At 40.5% G+C, this 22393-nt stretch overlaps 1 protein-coding gene across 1 annotated transcript; it reads left to right on the top strand.

Moving 5' to 3' along the window:
* The first annotated feature begins 1218 nt into the window (after nt 1-1218).
* Nucleotides 1219-18644, top strand: SAMD7 (sterile alpha motif domain containing 7). Its single transcript, XM_086414226.1, is given in 8 exon segments — nt 1219-1321; nt 3979-4105; nt 5361-5485; nt 8951-9029; nt 10286-10914; nt 11894-12015; nt 14577-14687; nt 18434-18644. Coding segments are annotated over 8 exon segments (1491 nt in total). The 3' UTR covers nt 18629-18644.
* Nucleotides 18645-22393: the final 3749 nt, after the last annotated feature.

Below are 22393 nucleotides of genomic sequence, written 5' to 3' on the forward strand. Positions count from 1 at the left end.
CCACCAGGGAAGCATGTCGATATACATTTGTCAAAACCCAAGGAATGTACAACCCAAAGAGTGAGCCAACCCTAAGCTAACCTACGGACTTTTGGTAATAACGATGTGTCAATGTAGGTTCATCACTGTAAAGAATGTAAGACTCTGGGGCAGGCTATTGATAGTTGGGATGCTATGCATGTGTAGGGGAGAGGTACATGTGAATTCTTTCTACTGTCTACTCAGTTTTGCTGTGAACCCAAAACTGCTCTAAAAAATAATGTCTATGTAAAAATAAATAGAGATATAATTATAAATATATACATATATGAAATTTGGAACATTCAAAAGATAACAGGTACAACATTTAAAGGTCCCTTCATCCATTCAGGCTGCTATAACAGAATAGTATAGTCTGGGTGGCTTATAAACCCAGAAATTACTTTTTCTCAGTTCTGGAGGCCAGGAAGTCCAAGATCAAGGCACTAACAGATTCAGTGTCTGGTGCGGGCCTGCTTCCTGGTTCAAAGATGGTCTTCTCACTGTGTACCATGTGGAGGAAAGGTTGAGGGAACTCTCTGAAGTCTCTTTTCTAAGGGTACTAATTCCATACATGAGGGCTTCACTCTCATGACCAAAATCACCTCCCAAAGACCTCACCTCCAAATACCATTGTTTTGGGGGGTTAGGTTTCAATCTATGAATTTTGAGGGGAGACATGAGGTCTATAGCACTGGGCAATGGTTTAAAAAAAAAATTAAGGCATCAAGAGTTGTTATAGTTACATGTAAATGAGCACTTGCTCACAAGTGTAAAGATGAACAGAAAGTAGGGAAGCCAAGTAGAGCCAGACTGTCACATTCAGGGGTAGTAGATGCCAATGACTCCTTGTCCTCCCCAGGGACTTTCCCGACATAGAGACTTTTCCCCCGACTTTGGAATAGTTTACATTTTAAGTAAAAATTTGGTAGCCAATTAAAAATAATAAATTACCATATCAGAAGGGTTACAAAATTTTATAGATTATATTCAATCCCCCTGGTGTTGCACAAAAGGAAAGAAAGCAGACCCAAGCCTTGTGGAATCCAGAACAGGTATGGTACCAAGGAGGGCTTTGGATGAGACTTGTCTCTGATGCCTCACTTCTTCAGCTCCATGGGCCTGATACCCGTGAGTTCCTCACTTGTTTCACTGAACACATGAATAACTGAAAAAAATCATGCTGTGTGGTTGCAGACCATGGACCCTACAGAGCCTTGTAGAAATATGCCTCTGCCTGGCGAATCCGGAGGTCCAGAAGAAAGGCATTTGTGTCGATTATCCGGTGGAATGACATTGGAAGGTAATTGCCTGGCCTCACAGAACCACGCATCGTTGCTGCCTTACCCCGTTAACCTTTCTGAGTTCACCTGTAACCACAGAGGCCATATCCCATCTCAAGCCCCTGCCTCTCTCTGCTTCAGACTGAAGGCTTTCACCCACACTGTAGGAGCTAGTTGGATCTAGCTTAGACATACCCTGGGTGCAAGGGAGAATTGTGCCCTCTAGCAGGGGCTGACAGAAATCAAAGGGTAAAAAAAAAAAAAAGAAAGAAAGAAATCAAAGGGTAAATGGCCAACTCCACGTCTTTCACTGGGACAGTTATGAGGTGTGTACACAATTTTTTTCCCTTAGAGTATTCCCAGCAGGTTTGCCCATAGTGGTAACTCACACTTTAACTCACCTCTTGTGGGCTTTCTTCCCTCCCTAGTCTCACTCACCCACTCCCTCATATAGGCTTCCTGGGATTCCCCTCCCAATGAATTGTGACTATGTATTTGTGTGTGTGTGTGCTCAGTCGTGTCTGACTCTTTGCGACCCCATGGACTGTAGCCCTCCAGGTTCCTCTGTCCATGGGATAATTCAGGCCAGAATACTGGAGTGGGTTGCCATGCCCTCCTCCAGGGATCTTCTTGACAGAGGAATCAAACCCTCTTGCATCTCCTGTATTGGCAGGCAGATTCTTTACCACTGCACACCTTACCTGCATTCAAGTCCTTGGCCCAGCCTGCTTTGGAGGAATGCCAAAGTGAGATGATCTCACCAATTTTTGGTTAACTAATCTCCATGGCACTTCCCTGTGGTAACATGTGTAAGGTAGCAGGGTGGTCAGCCTCTAGGCAATGCTTGCTCTGGAGGGATTTTGTACTGCTCCCTTTCTTCGTTCTCCTTCCAAATTTGTCTCAGGCATCTCATAACATGCAAGATGATCATGGTATGTTGTAGCTTCAAAGATTCTGTCTCACTCGTAGGTAAGTTCAAACTTCTACCAGAATCTGTCAATTCATGACACAAATCAATGTTCAGTAATGTTTCAAAAGGAAACATCAAGTTGTGTCCTGCATTGTTGTTGTTTTTTCCCACAGTGAAAGAACAGAGTTCTCAAGCCTTTATTAAAATTACTTTTCCAAAAACTGGAAGAGCCCACTACACCCGGGCCACTTAGTACCAACTGAGCAGCCTGGCTTAGGCCATTGTTCTTTTGTATAATGAACTATGGGGAAAACGATGGCTGTGCACCAAACCTCAGATATGGAGGATCCAAGCCACGGAACAGCGTCCTCACCAAAGATGCAAGCCCACAGCTGATACACCTGGCCTGTGTTCTTTCCTGGCATCTCACCCTGGCTGGCAGGCATCTGGCAGATATTTGTATCCTGAGTCTGACTGGTCACTACCCTGAGGCCACTGTCAGAGAGGAAATTATATTGGCCTCCCAGATACACAATGAAAATAAATCCACATAAAGAACTTTTGAAAAAATTTATGAATGGTGAAAGTCAATGTTAAGTGACCTATGGACTTGAATTTCCAATTTGATCAGTAGGTTTAGATCTAGAAAAGAAGCCGAAGAAGTGATTGCTTACTTGCATGCAAGCGTGCTAGGTCACTTCAGTCATGTTTGACTCTTTGCAACCCCATGGACTATAGCCCGCCAGGCTCCTCTGTCCATGGGATCTCCAGGCAAGAACACTGGAGTGGGTTGCCATGCCCTCCTCCAGGGGATCTTCCCAACCCAGGGATCAAACACATCTCTCTTGTGTCTCTTGCATTGGCAGGCGGATTCTTTACCACTAGCACTAGCCCGACCTGGGAAGCCCCAATTGCCTACTTAAATACCATGTTATTTTTAGTTTTGGAATCATATGAATGTATTAACTATTTTAAAAATTAAATATATGCACGAGAAAGAGAAAAAGAAACATCACTACTTTGAAAAGTTAAAACATTTTCTTCCTAATTTCCTTTTTTTTTTTTCAAAAACAGTTGTCTATCTCAATATTTTAAAAAGTAACAATTGAGGATGAAAAAGCTAAAGTGACTTGTTTGACTAGCACTCTTTTAATATTTTAAATTATTCAAAGAATGTTAATAATTAACAAGAAAATATAAGACAAAATTTTATCTCTTTTACAATGGTCACATTTTCTGATCACTAGGTTGTAGATAAAGTTATGAAAGCTTGTGTTTATATATTATATGTTTGGATATAACTTGTTTTAGTTAGACACAGTCTCGTGAAATCAGCCTCTATTCACTTTAATTAGATGTATTTTGGGGCCCTTAGGAAGATTTTCCTCCTCTCTTCTGTTTTAATCTTTTCAAATTTAACATATGGGAGCATACATTTGTGCCTCAAGAAGTATAGAAATCAAAATGAGTTGTAATAAAAGAAAATGGTATTTCTGGAATCTTGCAAAACTGGTTTAATTTTATTACTGGTCGTCGTATAGTATGGTATTTGTGGACTCTCCAACAAATTCCAAGGCCACACAGAGTTCAACAATTGTATCTGGGTGCTTACAATCGAGGGGTTTTTGTGTAACTGAAAGCTCGGTGTAGCTAGTCTTCCCAAGTATTGGGAAAATACAAAAGGTGTTCATCATTTCAAGAAGAATTCAGTCTGCCAAAAAATGGAGGTCTATGTGAACATATCTATCTTTTATTTATTTTTTTTAGAACTCCATCAGTGGCGAGAGATATTGATGATAAATCCAATGATGGCCATGAACCCTTTACTGCCAGCATCAGGGCAGCAGAGAATTCCAGTGATTCCCTCACCATTTGAACCTCCAAGTGTGGATAGGTATTCCTCTCCAATGTGATATTCTGGTCTAAGGAGAAAATGGACGTTACTAAGTTTTCAAACGCTTTAACCTCAGTGTTGTCTTATAGTCTAATGTTATCTCAAGGAACTGTGGTGTAGAAAGTCTGGGGGCCACATCTTCAACAAAGTTCCCATCACTTACCCTCTGAAGCCTCTTTGACACCATCTCTCAGTAAATAGCTAATGAGCACCTGCCATGTGAAAGGCATTGCATAGGTACAAATGTGGATGGGTAGTGCGCTAGGGCTGCCATAACAAAATATCACAGACTGGGTGGCTTAATTTTATGTCTCACAGTTCTAGAGGCTAAAAGTCCTAGATCAAGGTGCCAGCAGGTTTGGTTTCTCCCAAAGCTTCCCTCCTCAGCTTGCAGACTAGGCTGCCTTTTCACTGTGTTCCCACATGCCTTTTTTTCTGTATGGCAAGCACTTCTGGTGTCTCTTCTCTTTCTTATAAGGATACCAGTCCTACTGGGTAAGGGCTCCACCCTTATGACTTCATTTAATTCTAATTACCTCCTTAAAGGTCCTATCTCCAAAACAGAGTCACATGGGGTGATTAGGACTTCTAACATGTGGATTTTGGAAGGGGACACAATTCAGTCCCTAACAGTGTGATATCCTAGGTTTCCTGTGATGGAAGAAATCTTTCTTTGCAATAAAAGTGAAATTATTAGTATTTTGGTTATACATTCTGGCACCTTCCTATCTTCTTTTCTTTTGGATATATATTCTGGAATCTGGGGAGGAAGTAAAATTCATTATTATACTTGTTCACAGAGCATGAACAATAGAGTTGGATTTCTAGACACCACTGAAGTTTGGTAAATCGTCCATCCAGATAGTGACTGATTCCAGATGGCAAAACTCAAGCCAGAGTGTGTTCATCAAATGAGGAAAGACTGTTACGGTCAAGAACAGTATATAGTCATGAAAAATCAAAGATTGGTATTGATTTGATTTGATCATTTTTTCCCTAACATCCCTAAAACTTTCCTGCTTTCTCTGTTATTTTGTCAGGTGAGTCAGCCCTTCCCTACTAGAGTCCTGCCTCCCCATTTTTCCTATTATATTTCTTCTTAAGCCAATAGAGATTGCAGGACTTTCATACTTCATTTGGGGAAGAAATGATAGAATCCCATATGGCAATTTAAAAAAAAAATCTCACTGCCTATGCAATGGAAATTTTGTACAAATCCATTTTCATTTTACCTATTTTGTATATTTTTCCTTAGAGATTTATTGCCTCCTACTGTAGCACCAGCTGACCCAAGACAGTTTTGTATTCCTTCCCAGTTTGGATCTTCAGCTCTAGCAAATGCAAACATGCCAAACTTGCTGTCCAATCGTGTCTATTCAGGTATGAGAAACTGATGTCTCTCATCTCTGGAACCACTGTGAACTGAATTGCTGCATTAAGCTTGCCATGAAATTTATTGCTAAATTTTGGAGGTGAAACTATATGGTGATAATGCTTATAGTTTCTACAATTACTACCTAGGTTTAAATCTTGGCTCCACCACTGTGTAAGTTGCTTAACTCCTCAAACCATCAATTTACTGATGAATAACATGAAAATCTGCAATTAATATCTGTCTTACCTTACAAGGAACTGATGAAGTCATAAGGAGATGAGATCTGAGAGTAAAAGGCCCTGGGGCAGTTTATACTTGGTCTGATAGGCCAGTAAGAACTTGCTTTCTACTTGGGAGAACAGGGAAAGCTCTTGAGGAATCTGAGCAAAGGAATGACATGGTCTGACTTACATTTTACCAGGATCACTCTGGCTGCTGTGTTAGGGACAGACTTGATAGGATTCAAGTTCTGGAGTTAAACTGATGGGAGTTGATGGGCTATTAGAATAGTCAAAAGATGATGATGGCTTGGCCCTGGGTGGTTACAGTAGGAATAGTAAGAAATGGTTTGATTCTGTAAATACTTTGGAGGGAGAAACAACAGGATTTGCTCAGAGTTTAGATGTGAGATGTGAGAAGAGGAGAAGTGTTAAGGAAGACATCAAAAATTTTGGCTGAGAAATGGGAGAGGGGGAGTTGCTATTCATTGAGTTGAGGAAGACTGTGAAAGGAAGAGTTTTGGGGTAGGAGAGATAGCACAGGCATTTGCAATGCCTGCCTGACAATCAATAGGAGATGTCCAGAAGGCAGCTGCAGTCTAGAGAGGACATCTGGAGATAACCTGGAAATATAATTTTGGAAATCATCAGTATATATGAGACTCGATGAGATCATTTGTAAAGTGAGTTAAAAAGGATGAGTTAGAAGTTAAAAGGATGACCCCTAGGACACACCAACAGGATCTAGAAGATGAAGAGAGATATAGAAGGAGCAACCAGTGGGGTGGGAGAAAACCCAGGAAGGATAGAGGCCTGGAAGCCAAGAGAAGAAAGTGCTTTTAAGGAAAGAGTAAGCAATTGTGTCAAGCATGCAGCTCAGAGATCAAGTAAGATGAGGACCAAGAATATATGATTAGACGTGGCTTTGCGGAGGTCATTAATTATCTAAATAGGAGCAATTTCAGCATAGTGTCAACAAGAACATGAATGTGGGGCTCCAGAGAGAATAAGAGGTGAGAATTTCCTCACAAGTTTGAAGATGAAACTGATGCATCTTATCTTCTCAAAACTGTATTCAGTGAGTTTCTGTTTGCCCCGGTTCTCCAATTCCAACAACTCTTGATAGGAGTAATGTGAGTAAAAAGCCCGAGACAAAAAGAAATATGATTGGTGCCAGGGCCATTGAAGACGCAGGCCTGCCTGGATTTGAGCATATTACATACCACAGTGCATGGATCCACTTTGATGAGTCTGAGCAAGGGTCAGATCTGAAACTGGACACACTCACTGGGTGTGACAGCCCCAACAGCTGAACCTGGATGGTAGCCCCCTCTGGCAGCAAAAGCCCAGGGAATACATAGCCCAAAGTTATAGGTAACAGATAAGCAGACCTGTGAAATAGTTGCATTGCTGACCCAGAGAGAGTTTTTTAGTGGTTAAAACTCCAAAAACTGCTAATAGTTGGATACGAACAGGCAGGCTGACAACCTGTCCCAGGTACAGAGGTCAGTCTCCCACCCCAAGGCTGATGTGTAAGAGAACAAGCAAGAGCAAGGTAGGGCCTCAGTCCTATAGAAAATGAGCTACTAAGTTAAGTTAGCAAAAGAGAAATTGAGACAGGAATCAATTTCAAAAATTGGGATGTTAGGTAAAGAGTGTGTTATTACAACTGGACTACACTAAATTTGATGTCAACTATTTAAGAAAGAAAAAGAAACTTGAAATAGATTTGATGAGTCCAGATTTTACAGGATGCTAAAATCTAGGTGATGAGACCTGTGCCCTCTGCACTGGTCTTTTTACATGACGTTCTCTGCATCCTTGGGGATTAGCCCATGGGTTGGCAATTTCATGCTTGCCTGCTATCTCAAGGAGCATATCTTGAAACCACTGAACTACAAAAACATAGAGTTTTAGAGTCAGAAGAAGTTTTAGAGGTTATGTCATCTAGCCTCTGAATTTTACAACTGAGAAAGAATCTCATAAAAATAGATAGAGTATGGTGTACTTCAAGATAGGTTCTTATTAACAGGAGTTTAAAGAGCTCTGCTAGCTTGGTGCAAGGCAAATATAAAATCTGTTCTAGCCTTCATGATACTAGCCCTCTTGTTGGGAAGAACAGATTTATACATGAAAAACTATCATTGAACAAAACTATGTATATCAGTGTCATTTGTGTGTCTGTTATTGTTAGAGTGTGGTCTGTAGACCTATGCTGGTCTGAGAAGTGTTTGAACAATAAATGCATAGACAGAAAGGTTTAGAAACTTTTACAGCCATTTGACAGGGTAATTTTATGTCTATTAATCTGATCGTTTCAAATTGTGCTTGTGTTCATTCTTGTTTTCATTTCAATTTTCTAAAACATCATATATGTATTTTTAAAGAGTCCATGATGGGTTGGAAATTTTAAAAGAAAAAAATAATCCTTCACCATGGATTATTTGAGAAGCACCAGCATAGACTCTAAATGTGTTAGGAATCCAGAGAAAGAAAAAAGAAAAAATCAGTGTAAACATGAAGTTACCAGGCAAGAATAGAGCCTTGAATTCTGATGACGCTGTCATTATTTCAAGACATTTTGAAAGGTTGACACAAAGAACGTAATTGCTGTTCAACTCCATTGAAATTGTTTTGTAAAAAGTATTTGCCTCAGCTGCACCAAAAAGTCAACATGGAGAACTTCGTATTTTATCCCCTTAAATCACTGTATTTATTTCCAGGGATTTCAGTACATCAGGAAGCATTTAGTTACTTTTTTTTTTTAAGTCAACTAATTCTTCTTGCACCCCCCAAAAAAACCACAAAACAGTCATCAATTTTTACTTCGAAAGCAAGTAGTCAAGAGATCCATAGTTAATTTCATCTTTTTCCTTTTGAAGTATGGTTGGAAAACATTGCCAGTTATGAGACCCATACTTAAATTAAAAAAATTATCTGGGGGATTTCCTGGCAGTCCAGTGGTTAGGACACGGTGCTTTCATTGCAGGACCCCTGGTTCAGTATCAGGGAAATAAGATCCTGCAAGCCATACAGTACAGCCGCTCCCCCCAAAATTATTTAGTGTTATCATGCCATCACCAAAGTGACTCTAAGATGCTGACAGTCATGAATTGACATCATTTCCAACATTGTGCTCAGTTGGTAGTTTTTTGCAGATACTGTTTTAAATCATTATATTTTCTTTTTATTATCTTCAAGTGGATATTTTTAATTTGTTCATGGGGTGGGATGGTGGTTTTCTTGTTTAAGGTTGGGGCATTTTGCCACCTGAATCCGTAAAGGCAATGGCTAGAAGAAATGAAATGATTCAAAGGCAGCATACTGCCAGGTAATGTAACAATCTTGTTTTAATTATTTTCTATTCACTCACTTGTCTGTGTATTCATTTAATATAAATACATATATATGTTATTTATATACTTTTATATATATTCATTCATTTATTATATTTGTATACTGTTGTTTTTGTATATGTCGTTACATTTGTGTATATGTCATTGTTGTTTAGTCGCTCAGTTGTGTCTGACTCTTTGTGACCCCATGGGCTACAGCCTGTCAAGCTCCTCTGTCCGTGGGATTTTCTAGGCAAGAATACCGGTGTGGGTTGCCATTTCCTTCTCCGGGGGTTTGTGTATGTATATTCACTGATTATATACATATACACACACATTCTGATTACTTTCAAAAAGTATTTCAGGAATACTACAAAAAGAGACATATACAAACATGTACACGGGTTGGTTAAAGATAAAAGCAAGATTAGAGATTACACAGTGAAGCTAAGTTTATAGATCATAATAATCAGTCGATGTCTCATAATTAAATGCCTACCTATGATTCTTTTGAAATTCATATTGGCAATGCTGTCTTAAATTACTTCAATTCTGCCTGAAGATAGGAGTCAAGCTTGCCAATCCCACTTCAAACTATGCCATCAGAGCCCAGACAGCCCCTCATTAGCCTAAAAGCAGCCTTCAGCAATCAGGAGAAGACAGTAATAATGACCAGCGTTTGGCTGTGGGTGAGAAAAGACATCAGAGTCAACTTTCTCATCAGTGGGCACTAAGGGGTTCAGGTGATGACCAATAAGTAAAGTAAAGTAAGCAAAATTGCCAACAAACCCTCCACTCCTCCTCCTTTCCCCTATCCTTACCATGTCATTAATTTTAGCAGTTGAGACCCACTGCATTTCTTGAGTCTCACTAAAATTGTACTGCAACATTTAAAACCTTCTTCCCAGGACTTTAGTTTCTTTGAGGATTAATCTCTGGCAAGAAACTACTCTGTGTTGTGTTCTCCCCATCCCTGCTAAAACTGCCTTATCCAGTAGAGATAATGTTCTAAAGACCGGCCTTGGACTTCCACTGTGAGACTTAGCCAAACCTTTCATCCTCTGATCTTACTCTAAACTCTCCCTCCAATGGCTTTCAGGGAGATTTGTGTTTATGCCCAACAAACTTCAGAAAAATGGCCTAAAGACTTACAGGAAAACCAGAGGTACTACATTAGGGAAGGCAGAGGGCCATTAAAAGTATTTTTCTAATGGTTTTCTTGGGTTTATAAAATATTTTGTTTTGTTTTTAGGATGGAAATGGAAATGCATGCCATTTACCAGCAAAGGAGAATAGAAAAAGTTAATTCTAAGGGACTAGCAGGCCTAGGGATCCCATTCATTTATGGCTCCAGTATCCCTGTGGGCCCAGCCACCTACCACGGCAGGGGCATGCTCCCAGCCAGTGACCTGCACCTTCACAGAAGCACCCTGAGAAACCTTCAGGGAAACCCCATGATAGTGGCGACTGGTCCACGCTTTACAGAGAACTGGGGGCAAAAATGTCGTCGTCTCAGGAGAGGTACCGGGAGTCAGAAAGTTCTAGACAGTGACACTGAGAGTTCTAAAAGTCAAGTAGAAGAGAAGCCCCTAGGCCAAGCCCATGCAGTTCTCTATGAAGAGAACGAGTATACAAAAGACCCAGAAATGGAGGCTCTGGACAATCACACGTTGGGTGAAACCAGTGGAAAGCCAACTACAGCTCTTGCTGACACCTGTGGAGAGCTGGAGCCCAGCCACAGAAAGCCCTGGGGAGCTCAGGGAACTCCCCTGGAAGAAAAGGCTTGGGACAACGGGAAGGAGAAGCCCTCTGAGCATGGTTTGGCAGCCTGTGGAGAAAAGAATGGGGTGTACCCCCCAGCTCGACGATCATCTCAGCCAGGTAGGTGTCCAGAGGCCAATCCTCAGGAACCACAGGTTGTCAGGTCCGTGAGATTATTACACAGTGATCTGTGACCATTGTGTTTCTTTTTATCCATCCTACTTAGAATTACCCCCTCTTGAAAAACTTATTACATTAGTTCCAATCAGCCATAACAGTGAAATGTACCTCTTTTTATATATTATTATATAGAGAATTTTCAGTGAAGTCTAGAAAGGTATAAATATGGGGAAGGATGGGAAAACCTACCAGAATGTTTAATTAAAATTTTAATCTAATTTAGTCTCTTCAGCACAAAATAGAGGGGCTTCTTTCTTAGAAGTATGATTCAATCTCCCCTGTATATAAGTGTAGTAACAGAAAAAACAGACAAACAGAATCTCTTTCAATGTTCATTATTGTTATGATACAGTTTAACCTATAAGTATTAACACACTATCCCCTGCCAAACACACTGAATAGTTTTCTAGAAATTTTTTAGATTAAAAAAATATAAAACTGGAATTTCTTTAGATAAAAATATTTTAAAACACAGGGATTGGGGTATGTGTAATCTAGCCACCACACCAGCTTGTTTCCCTGACAAAGTATTAATTTGCCATTTTGATGAAGATAGAGCTAATTCTTGTATGGCTTAGAGAGCATCATAAATATATAACATCATAGAACATGGTGTTAATCTGGAGAATGAAATCTACAGGGTATTTCTATTGAAATCTGAGAGAAGCTGGAACTTTGTTTTTGTTTATGATAAGGCAGTCATTAAAGATCCTCTAGAGGAAGAAAAGAAAGGAGACAGCTAAGCTTTTTTAGAAATCATCTCTCAGTAACTCAGTAGCTTTTAAGGGGGTTACATATAGATCTACATCAAGGAGCTGCTCTGTGGTAATAGAATATGCGGCAATTAATGTAACTATATATACAACTGTACTCTTAGCTTCACCCTTGCCCACAAAATAATTTCCTTTCCATTTGAAAGGGACACACATCTTGCTTACAACCAAGGAAAATCTATCTTTGAATGAAGACATTCAGAAATGGACCGTGAACGATGTGTACAACTTCATTAGCGGCCTTCCGGGTTGTTCAGACTATGCTCAGGTGACGTAACGTTTAAATATTTTTTTAAAGTCAATTGACTTCTTTTTTTAAATAAGACATTTTGAAATATACTTCCTTCATAATGAGTTCTAACTTAGTTTTGAACCCAAAGAGCATTCCTAATAATCTCTTCCTTTTTATGTCGTTGGCTCTCCTGAAACAGAAGCCTCTGATTGATGGAGCTTGAGTCATGTGCCCACACCCCAGCTTCAGGGAAAGCTGGGAAAGCCAGTGTCTGGCTTTAGTTTCAGTCTCCTCAAGACTCCTGAGATGCGGGGATTCTCCCAAAATTAGGAGGTTCAAAGGTCAAACATCCAAGAAGAATGAGAGATATCTACTATATGTCCTATTCATCCATGTAGCAAACATTTTGGAGGCATGTACTTCTGTATCACAAGTTTTAGGCTACTTGTCATAATAATAGAAATATGTACTTTAGTCTAAAAAGGACAAGAAGGAAATACATTTGAAAAGTAGGAAATTAACTATTTCAAAATTCCATTTTTGTGCTAGGGCAATATGTTAAAATGCCTACACATATAATTCAATCTGATAGATAAATACTATTTTTTAAATTATAATGAACTGCTAGGATAGTTGGAAAGTAAAACCAGTATCACTTATCAGTGATAAAAATGGGAAAATCAGAGATAAAAATGGTGGGTTGGCAAGTTTTTGAGGTTTATGTCAATGTTACATTTTCAAGTATATAATTTACTTTTTCAAGTGATTTTAATAACACAATTCCAAGCAACAATGTACCAACTAAATCTGACATCATTATCTTCGGTTTATATATTAAAGGAAAAGAAAGCAAGAAAAGGACATTATGATTTAACTACATTGTAATTAATTGATGTTAGAGATAATTGTTTTCAGATCTTATTTTGTGACGTTTTCCTTCAGTGTAATGCTGTTAATTTTTAAATTCTTCTTTTCTTTTCTTTCCTCTTTCTTTCTCCCTTTGTTCTTTTCATGGGACCAATGGAAAAGTCACAGAGTAGTAGTTAAGAGTATAGCTTATGAAAGTACAAGTTCAAACCCCGGCTTTTCCACTCTCTGGACACGTGACCTGGGACAAGTTGCCTCTCTCCTTGGTGTCTCAGTTTTTTCATCTGTAAATGGGGATAATAGTATAATACTTTCTCAAAGTACTATTGTATTAATGAGTGCCTGACACCTTCTAAGTACTCAATATATTCTAATTTCATCATTATATCTGAGGCTTCTAGAGAAAGCAAAATCTCAAGTTACTTATGAGGCAAGTTGTATTCTTCAAGTCACTTATCTTTTGCATACCTGCTAAAAATATTTGTTCTATTTTTTCCTACTCAAGGAGTATAACCTTATTATTTTATTACTAGTCATTAACTGTAGGTAAGTCACTTTTTAAATTTATCTGTGCCACTTATCAAGTGCCACATCAACCACTGGTACAATGGAGTTACAAAATTCTGATAGCCGGAAACATGAAATCCCTTGTATAACGAATGTTACATTGCTGACTTTTGATGGACTGAATCTGTTTGAACTCGCTATTTTTAATCAGTAAGTGATTCACAGTCATATGCAGTTTATAATAACCACTCTTGTAATAAATAATATTACATGCATTTCATACTTTATAATCCCAAATGTTCCCTCGTGGGTACCAAGAAGCCACATAAACCCGAAGACCCCAAACTTTACTGACTCATTATCTCTTACCAACAGGATGTGAGTGCTTCCTTCCCCACCCCTAGGAGTGGCACAATTATTTCTAGGTGTTTCTCAAATGTGTTTAGGATCAAGTCCTGCTCTTGTTTCCTCACTAAAGTTGGTTCCCCTCCCAGAAATTGCTGGTGTTATCAACAGCTCTCACTTGCATTTTCCTCTCCTCCCTTCACTGCTCATCTAAGGCAGGGCACAGAGGCACTGTGTCTGTAAATGTGAGAGTTTGAAATTTGCCTGAAATGGTTTTTACCCATATCCCTTCACTCAGACTATTTGTTCATTCATTGATTTGTCCAGCAAGGACAATTGCACATGTTTTGTACCAGGCACTGCATTACAGATACATCAGTGAGTAAAACTTGGGCCTGCCCTCAAATAAGAACTATTCCATGTTGAAATTGAGTTCTATATTGAGAGAATTGGCTGGTTTAGACAGTAAAGAATCTGCATGCAATGCAGGAGATCCGGGTTCAATCCCTGGGTCAGGAAGATCCCCTGGAGAAGGAAATGACAACCCACTCCCATATTCTTGCCTGGGAAATCCCATGGACAGAGGAGCCTGGTGGGCTACAGTCCATGGGGTCACAAAGAGTCAGACACAACTGAGTCACTAACACTTTCATACTTTTCACTTTCATGGAATTGCAATGTACTCCAAGGGTTGTTAAACAACACAAACAACACACCATTGGAGCACAGAAAAGAGAGTAACTGAAAATAAGAAATGTTACAATTTTTGTGTCATCCTCAAGCAGTCCTAATGTTTCCTCCAAAGCTGAAAATCTATATGTAAAACAAGATTTTTTTTAAAAAAACATTCAAAGTTGACATCTTTTATGTTTAATAAGGTATTTAAAGATCATGCAATTGATGGAGAAACTTTGCCATTACTCACAGAGGAGCATCTTCGAAGTGCTATGGGATTAAAGTTGGGACCAGCACTGAAGATTCAATCACAGGTGGGGTGATTTTTCATAACTAAACATGCATTCATGTTATGAAGCCTAAGAGAAATATGTTCCTTTCTTTGGTTGTAATATTAACGATACCTGTCTAACCTCTTTTCTAAACTTTTGCCCTCTATGGGTGTGGACATAACAGAATAAGGGAACCTGAAAGCATCGGATGGGGCATTGTACACAACTCTAAGTTCAGTTGGGAAGGCACCAAGCAAGGGTGTATTGGGCAGTGTTTAATGACCTGCTCTCTTTAAAAAGGAACCCTGATTCAGTGTTTGTCAATTTCTGTAGTGTAAAATACTGCCTCCATGACTGACAAACTCCAAATGCAACTGAATACAAGATTTGGAAGAGATGCACAACAGCACCCTATTTTAGACTCCCTTCACCATGTGGATAGCACAGGTGTAAACAAGCTCAAAAGCAGTGATGATAATAAACAATTATAGTAAAATAAGTAGATAAAATAATTAAGTTATAAGTTTGGAGCATTTAATATTTTGTTGTTCTTTAGTTGCTAAATCATGTCTGAGTCTTTGGGTGCGACCCCATGGACTATAATGTAGTCTGCCAGGATCCTCTATCCGTGAGATTTCGCAGCAATATTACTGCAGTGGGTTGCCATTTCCTTCTCCAGGGAATCTTCCCAACCTAGAGATTGAACCCACATCTCCTGCACTGCAGGCGGATTCTTTACCACTGAGCCACCTGGGAAGCCTATTTAATATTAATACTTTAGCTTTCTATATAATATATCTAACTGTAACTTTATATAATTTAGTTTTTAATAATGGCATTTTTAGGGTGTCCCTGGTGGCTCAGTGGTAAAGAATTCACCTGCCAATGCAGGAGACATGGGTTCAATCCCTGATCCTGGAAGATCCTACATGCTCTGAAGCAACTAGGCCACAACTATTGAGCTTGTGCTCTGCAGCCCAGGAACCACAACTTCTGACCTCTTATGCTGCAACTATTGAACCTGTGGGCCTAGAGCCCATGCTCCACAGTAAGATAAACCATCGCAATGAGAAGCCTGTGCACCGAACCTAGAGAGCAGCCACAAAGACCCAGAACAGCCAATAAATGTGTAATAATGGCATTTTTAACAATTAGCTGGCAAACTTCTTAAAAGTTTAACAGTTGGTCACAAGAGCTGAAATAAGCCATAGCACCCCTTCTCATCACTGCCTCCACTGCTTCATTCTGGCCTAAGGCACCACTGTCTCTCACTGGATCACTGCATTAGCCTTCCAACTCTTCTTCCTGCTCTGCCCCTGCCCACCCAGAGCCTATTCACACAACAGTAAAGAATGATTCTTCTAATACATGACAGATCATGTCACTCTTCTGCAGTAGCTTCCCATCTCTTTCAAAGTCATATATTATTTGCACTCCTCCCCACCCGTCACCACCCTTGCCTTCCTGACCTCATCTTGACATCTCTCTCCATCAGTTACTGCTTTTGCCATTCACCTCTGGATGCTGTTTGAACATCTAGGCAGGCTCCACCTTAGCACATCTCTCTCTGGCTGTGGTGCTTCCCCCACCCCCCAGACAGCCTCATGCTTTGCTCCCTTCATCTTTGCTCCACTCTCCCATCTCAAAGAGGTTTGTGTGGTTCATGCTACTTAAAATTGCACACAGCCCAGCCCCATACATCCTCCTGCCATCCCTTTTTCTGCTCCTCTCTTTTCCCCCATAGCACTTATCACCTTCAATCACACAATATAGTTTACTCATTTATAACCTTTATATTTATTTTTTCTTTCTCTCTGACCCCACTAGAATGTAAGCTCAATTAGAGCAGAGATCTTTAACTGTTTTGTTGACTGAATAATCTCAGAATGTGCAAAACCCATAATAGGTCAATAATTATTTGCTGAAAGAACGAGTTTCCTAAAATCGAAACCAAGAAGCCTCAAATAATTGTTTCAGAATTTATATGGTACTCTACCTATTTACAATACATATTCAGACCAGGTACTGAGTTTCTAAAATGTCCTTCAAAAACCATTTTTATTTATCTAAACTTTTTAGGGTAAAGAAGTTCTTTATTTCTAATGGAAATACTTTAAGGTTTCCATTGGTGGTGTTTTTTTCAACTTCTTATTCTGGAATAACTGTAGATACAGAAAAGTTGCGAATAGAGTGCAGAGAGTTCACCTAGTTTTTCCCAGTGTTAACATCTTACATAACATGGCACATTTGTCAAAGCTAAGAAATTAACATTGGTACAATATGATATTCACTTTTAAGTAATTTTTCTTTAGTGAGGACACTATATCTCTTGGAATACTTACAAAAATATTGGACAGTTCTTTTTCCTCAAATCAGATTTTCTTTGCTTTGATTTATCACTTTGGTTGGGTTTTTGTTTTGTTTTTGTTTTGGGGTGTTTTTTTGGTTTTTTGTCTTTATAGCGTGGCCAACCCCAAGTCATTCTTAATCTTCTCCTCACTTGCTGTTAACATTACCCCTCTATATCATTTTCATGAGGCTGTAGTCATTTCTTCTGCTCCTGATATATGTAAATGCCTCCATGCAGGCCAACTGAGCTGTTACATCCCAGGCTCCATGTGCCAGTGTAACAAGGCAGGGCTACCACAGAAGCTGTGGGGAAAGGGGAAAGGGAGGGGGGAGATCCCACTGATGCCAGATGTTCAACCAAATAGAGCAGTTACAGAGTCCTTGGGATTGGGATTGCCCAGGGGTCCAACTGAAACAGGAAAAGTGAAAGGTTCTGAGCAACATCTGAAAGTCCCAGAAGGTGAGCAAGCAGGAGTGCATCTCAATTTCCAAAATGGGCATCAAGGGCAAAATTCCATTTCAGCAAGAACTGCTAAGAAGGAGGAAACCCACACTTCAGAACAGAAACCTAGGAGATCGACCTGGACTGAGCACACAAGGAGAGGGGTAGGAGAAGAAAACACTGGAATTTGAGAACTCAGATATTATTAAAATGGAGGGAGCTTGGTGTTTGAGTTACAGCAATGTGAACAATATAGAAATCTCCTGGGTCCCCCTCAGGGTCAGGTTTGTGCACAAGCACACTGGTTAGTACCGGGCACCAAGACCCCAGGGCTTCCCTGGTGACTCAGGGATAAAAAATATCTGCCTGCAAATGCAGGAGACTTGGGTTTGATCCCTGGGTCAGGAAGATCCCCTGGAGAAGGAAATGGCAGCCCACTCCGATATTCTTGCCTAAAGAATCCCATGGACAGAAGAGTCTGGCTGGCTTCTGTCCATGGGGTCTCAAAAGAGTCAGACACAACTGAGCAACTGAGCACATACTAAGTCCCAGAGCCACCTTATTTAATGTCTCAAAACAAAGCCCACTGAAGGCCAGCTGTGTGCTGAGGTTCTAAACAGTTTCAGCCCCAGCCAGAGAAGGATGGGCTGGGTGCTGGTGATGGTGGAGTCTGGTGTCTGTGGGAACTCTTGTGGAACCCCTGGAAAAGGGAAAGCTGGGGGAATGCTGGGCGAAATAATCATGTGTGCTGATGAACCGCAGCAGGACCAAGAACAGGAATTGGTAAGTTCCTACCATCTCGATACCCAGTTTTACATCTCAAACACTATAATTCTGGAAGAAAAAGCCCGCCATATCCTAGAATTGTGTCCTCCACAATTGTGTAGATGCCCTATGCCTGAAATTACCTCAGCCTGCCTGCCACCTGTGTCTTTGAAGAATATGCTGAGTTATTGAATGGATTCATAGATTTAATTACTGTATTTTGTCTTCAAAGGTATCTCAACATGTGGAAAGTATGTTCTACAAGAAAAGTCTTTCACTTCCTACCCACACAAAACAAGCATTCAATCAACCAACAGATACAAACCCTCTTTTGGATTTTAACTCTTGGAGTGATACATTGGACATTCCTTGTTCCCAGGATATGATCGTTCCTAAAGGAACTGAGTGAGATAATATGAGAAATTAAAACCCTCCTGGAGCAAGAACAGTCTTAATTGTTTCTCAAAAATCTCTAGGATATTCTGAAAGGTGTGTAAGAGTTTCCCAGGACCAGATGGAGGCTGAGAGAGAGAGAAAGCCTGTCCACCTGAGCTGTCCCAGAGGGGTCCTTTCTCAGGCTTCAAGGAGTGACCTCAGCTTCAAAGTGTGTGCACGTCTGCATGTTAAGTCACTTTCAACTCTTTGTGACCTTATGGACTGTAGTCTACCATGCTCCTTGGTCCATGGGGATTCTCCAGGCAGGAATACTGGAGTGAGTTGCCATGCCCTCCTCCAGGGAATCTTCCTTACCCAACGATCGAACCCCCATCTCAGGTCTCTTGCATTGGCAGGTGGGTTCTTTACCACTAGCACCACCCACCTGGGAAGCCCTCAGCACAAAGTAGCTGGTGTGTGTTAGTCGCTCAGTCATGCCTGACTCTTTGCAACCCCATGGACTACAGCCCACCAAGCTCCTCTGTCCACGGGATTTTCCAAGCAGGGATACTGGAGTGGGTTGCCATTTCCTTCTCCAGGGGATCTTCCCAACCCAGGGATCGAACCCAGGTCTCCTGCACTGCAGGCAGATTCTTTACCATCTGAGCTATGCAGGAAGCCTGACTATGATGAAATCGTTTTTGGTGACCACCAAAACTATGGAAGAGAGGCTTGTACTTGACGTACAACTGTACTTGACGTACAAGTCGGAGTTTTCCAGCTGAGATTTAACCCACTAAAAAATGTGTGGCAAAGAACAAAGAAGACAGAAACGTAGATATAAAAGTGCTCAAACTCTAAAGCACTACTCAATTACCAGCTATTAGTCAACAATTCAGTCCTATTATTTAGAGCGAAGCTTCTGGTCATCATCTTTGTGTTCAATCAACAAAATCTAACAACCAAAATTTAAAAATTAAAGGAAATACTAAAATCTATCAAGTTACCTCATAGCAAGCATCAGAATCTAGACACGTGTAAACATTCTGCTGGATAGTTAACATGTTCTGCAGCAACACTCTCCAGTGAGACTCCCTGACAGGAGGCTGCTTTCAAAACGAAGGAGAGACTTTAGAAACATCAAGAAAGCTACAGTTGAGTGTTTCCAGGAGGAAATCTGTGCAACAGCCAGAAGAACTGACTCTGAAAAAAAAAAAAAAGAGCTCCTTTACTGGTTTCCCATCCCCTAACCCAGAGAGAGACAAAGGCAACCCAATGGAGCCAGAAGAAGCCAGAAGAGCGGGTGTAGAGGTACCTACACCTCTACAGACTCCCACCTTTCCTCACTGCAGGCATCCAGCCTGAAGGAGGCCAGAGAGAGGACAGGGCAGAAGCTTTAACTTTAAAGTTCAGTCAGTTCAACTGCTGTTCAACATTTCCTTCTGATACGAAACCATGTTATGACTAAAAATATCTGGAGGACTGCTTATTATCTAATAGGGAGAGGAAAAGGCATCGTAACCACCTCACATTGCACCCAGGAGGTGGGGGAGAGTTATCTCCGCAAAGCAGGACTGAATTGGCAAGATGGAGGGGAGGCGATGACAGCAGCTTCTGTACATACCCATGGAGCCCCCCTCTTTCAACTTCACATTTAACAGAAAGTCTGTGAGAAGAGCCACAGGAAACTGATAGGTGTTTGCTCAAGGAGGGGACTGAGTGGCAGGGAGGTGAGGGAGACTTCTTACTACATATCCTCTGGTGTATTTAAAAATTTTAACTATGAGAACATAGTTTCTGTTTTTAGAAGTTATATTTAAAATAAACAAACTGAAGCAGGCAGCCTCTAAGGTGGCCACCCCTGAGCCCTGTTTCCTGGTGTTCACACCTTGTGTGATCCCCTCCCCTTTGGCCTGCACATAGGACTCCTTTCTAAGGGGTAGAACATGGAAGATGTGAAGGCGTGTCAGTCTGTGGCCGCTGTCTCAGGTACTCTCTTGCTCTCTGGATTGCTCACTCTGGAGGCAACCATCTTCTCTATGTCTCCAGGCTGTCTGTGGAGAAGCCAATGTGACTGAACTTGGAAATGGATCTTCTGAGGCATGCAAAACAGCCCCATGAGGGAACTTGAAGGTGGCTCTTTCCCATGTCAAGCCTTGAGATGACTATCCAGCTCCTGCCCACAGCTTGATGGCAGTCTCGTGGGTGACCCCGAGCCAGAGGCCCCCAGCTAAGCCTGGATTCCTGACCCACAGAAACTGTGGGGTGATAAGTATGTGTTTCCAGCCATCAATGGAATCATTTGTCTCATAGCAATATTTTCCTAAAACAAACAAATTTAAGTTGCACTGATAAACATATAGCAGGCTTCCCACGTCCACTTTTTGATTTAGAAGGTAGGCTTTTGAATTCATATCCCCACAAGTCATGCTAATTTAGTTGATCTTTGCTTTCTTTCATTTTTAACATGAAGACAACAGGGTTTTTGACATAAAATTATACTATACTGTCAAATATGCACGTGGACCAAAAAGGGACTGTTGGTCCCTTTGAGTGGAGAGAGAGACTCAGAGAAAGAAATAATTCTTGCAAATTTCAAATTTTTAAGAACTATTTTGTCACATGACCTCTCACCTACTATAATTCCCAGCATGTAGAAGTTTCAGCAAATACCAAATGTGAGTTAACAGGTGTTATGGTAAGGGATAAAAATGAAAGCTTAAGTAATACTTTAAGTGGCAAAGAGATAGGGATCATGTGATTCAATCCATATGATAGTTTTTGAATTTATTATCCCTGCTACATGAGTCAGTTGAGTTGGTAGATGATTCACTTGAACAGATGTGTCTCAGTGTTGATCTAATGAAAATGTTCTGATATGCCATCCTGGAATGTACTATCACCAAAAAAAGCACTGTGCGTAATTTTAGAACCATGCATAAAAAAAGAAACATGTAAAAGAGGCTCTCCCCAGCTCTCAACACTCTTCTTTGGAAGAAAAGGAGACTGAAATTGCTTGTCCATACTAAGATTGTTTCTTTCCGGATTCATGACTCTAGGGTACCTTTTAAGAAAAGACCCACGTTAGTGATAAAAATTATTTTGAAGGGTGAAAATTTTACTCATATTATCATGTAGAAGTAGTTTTTAACTTTTCTGCAAATGCAACTTTAGTCTTGAGTATGCTCTGTACCTTTTGTGAGAATAAAGCAAAGAACAGCAAAAACAGCAACAAAATTCTCTCTCGTGTTTGAAAACCAATCACAATAAAAATGTGTTTGCTAAATAGGATCTTCTGACTTACAAAACATTCTGTTTAGACAGGTGCAATACATATCCATACAATGGAGTACTATGCAACGGCTCCTCTCTGGATGTATTACACCCATTAAAAAGCAGTGATAGAATTTAAGTATCACCGTTTTGCACACCTAAAAACTAAAGGATCTAAACGATGGTCATAAATGACCTTTTTTTTTAGAGTGCTACTTTATTCTTTTATTTATCTGACTGAGCTGATCTTCATTGCTGTGAGAGGGCTTTCTTTAGTTCCAGTGAGCAGAGGCCACTCTTCACTTTCTGCCACAAGGGTGGTGTCATCTGCATATCTGAGGTTATTGATATTTCTCCCGGCAATCTTGATTCCAGCTTGTGCTTCATCCAGCCTCGAATTTCTCATGAGGTACTCTGCTGCTGCTACTGCTGCTGCTGCTAAGTTGCTTCAGTCGTGTCCGACTCTGTGCAACCGAGTAGATGGCAGCCCACCAGGCTCCACCATCCCTGGGATTCTCCAGGCAAGAACACTGGAGTGGGTTGC

The sequence above is a fragment of the Bos grunniens genome, chromosome 1 (genome assembly GCF_055505025.1).
Source record: "Bos grunniens cultivar Pamir isolate PY7600 chromosome 1, Bosgru_T2T1.0, whole genome shotgun sequence".
Classification (NCBI taxonomy): Eukaryota; Metazoa; Chordata; class Mammalia; order Artiodactyla; family Bovidae; genus Bos; species Bos grunniens.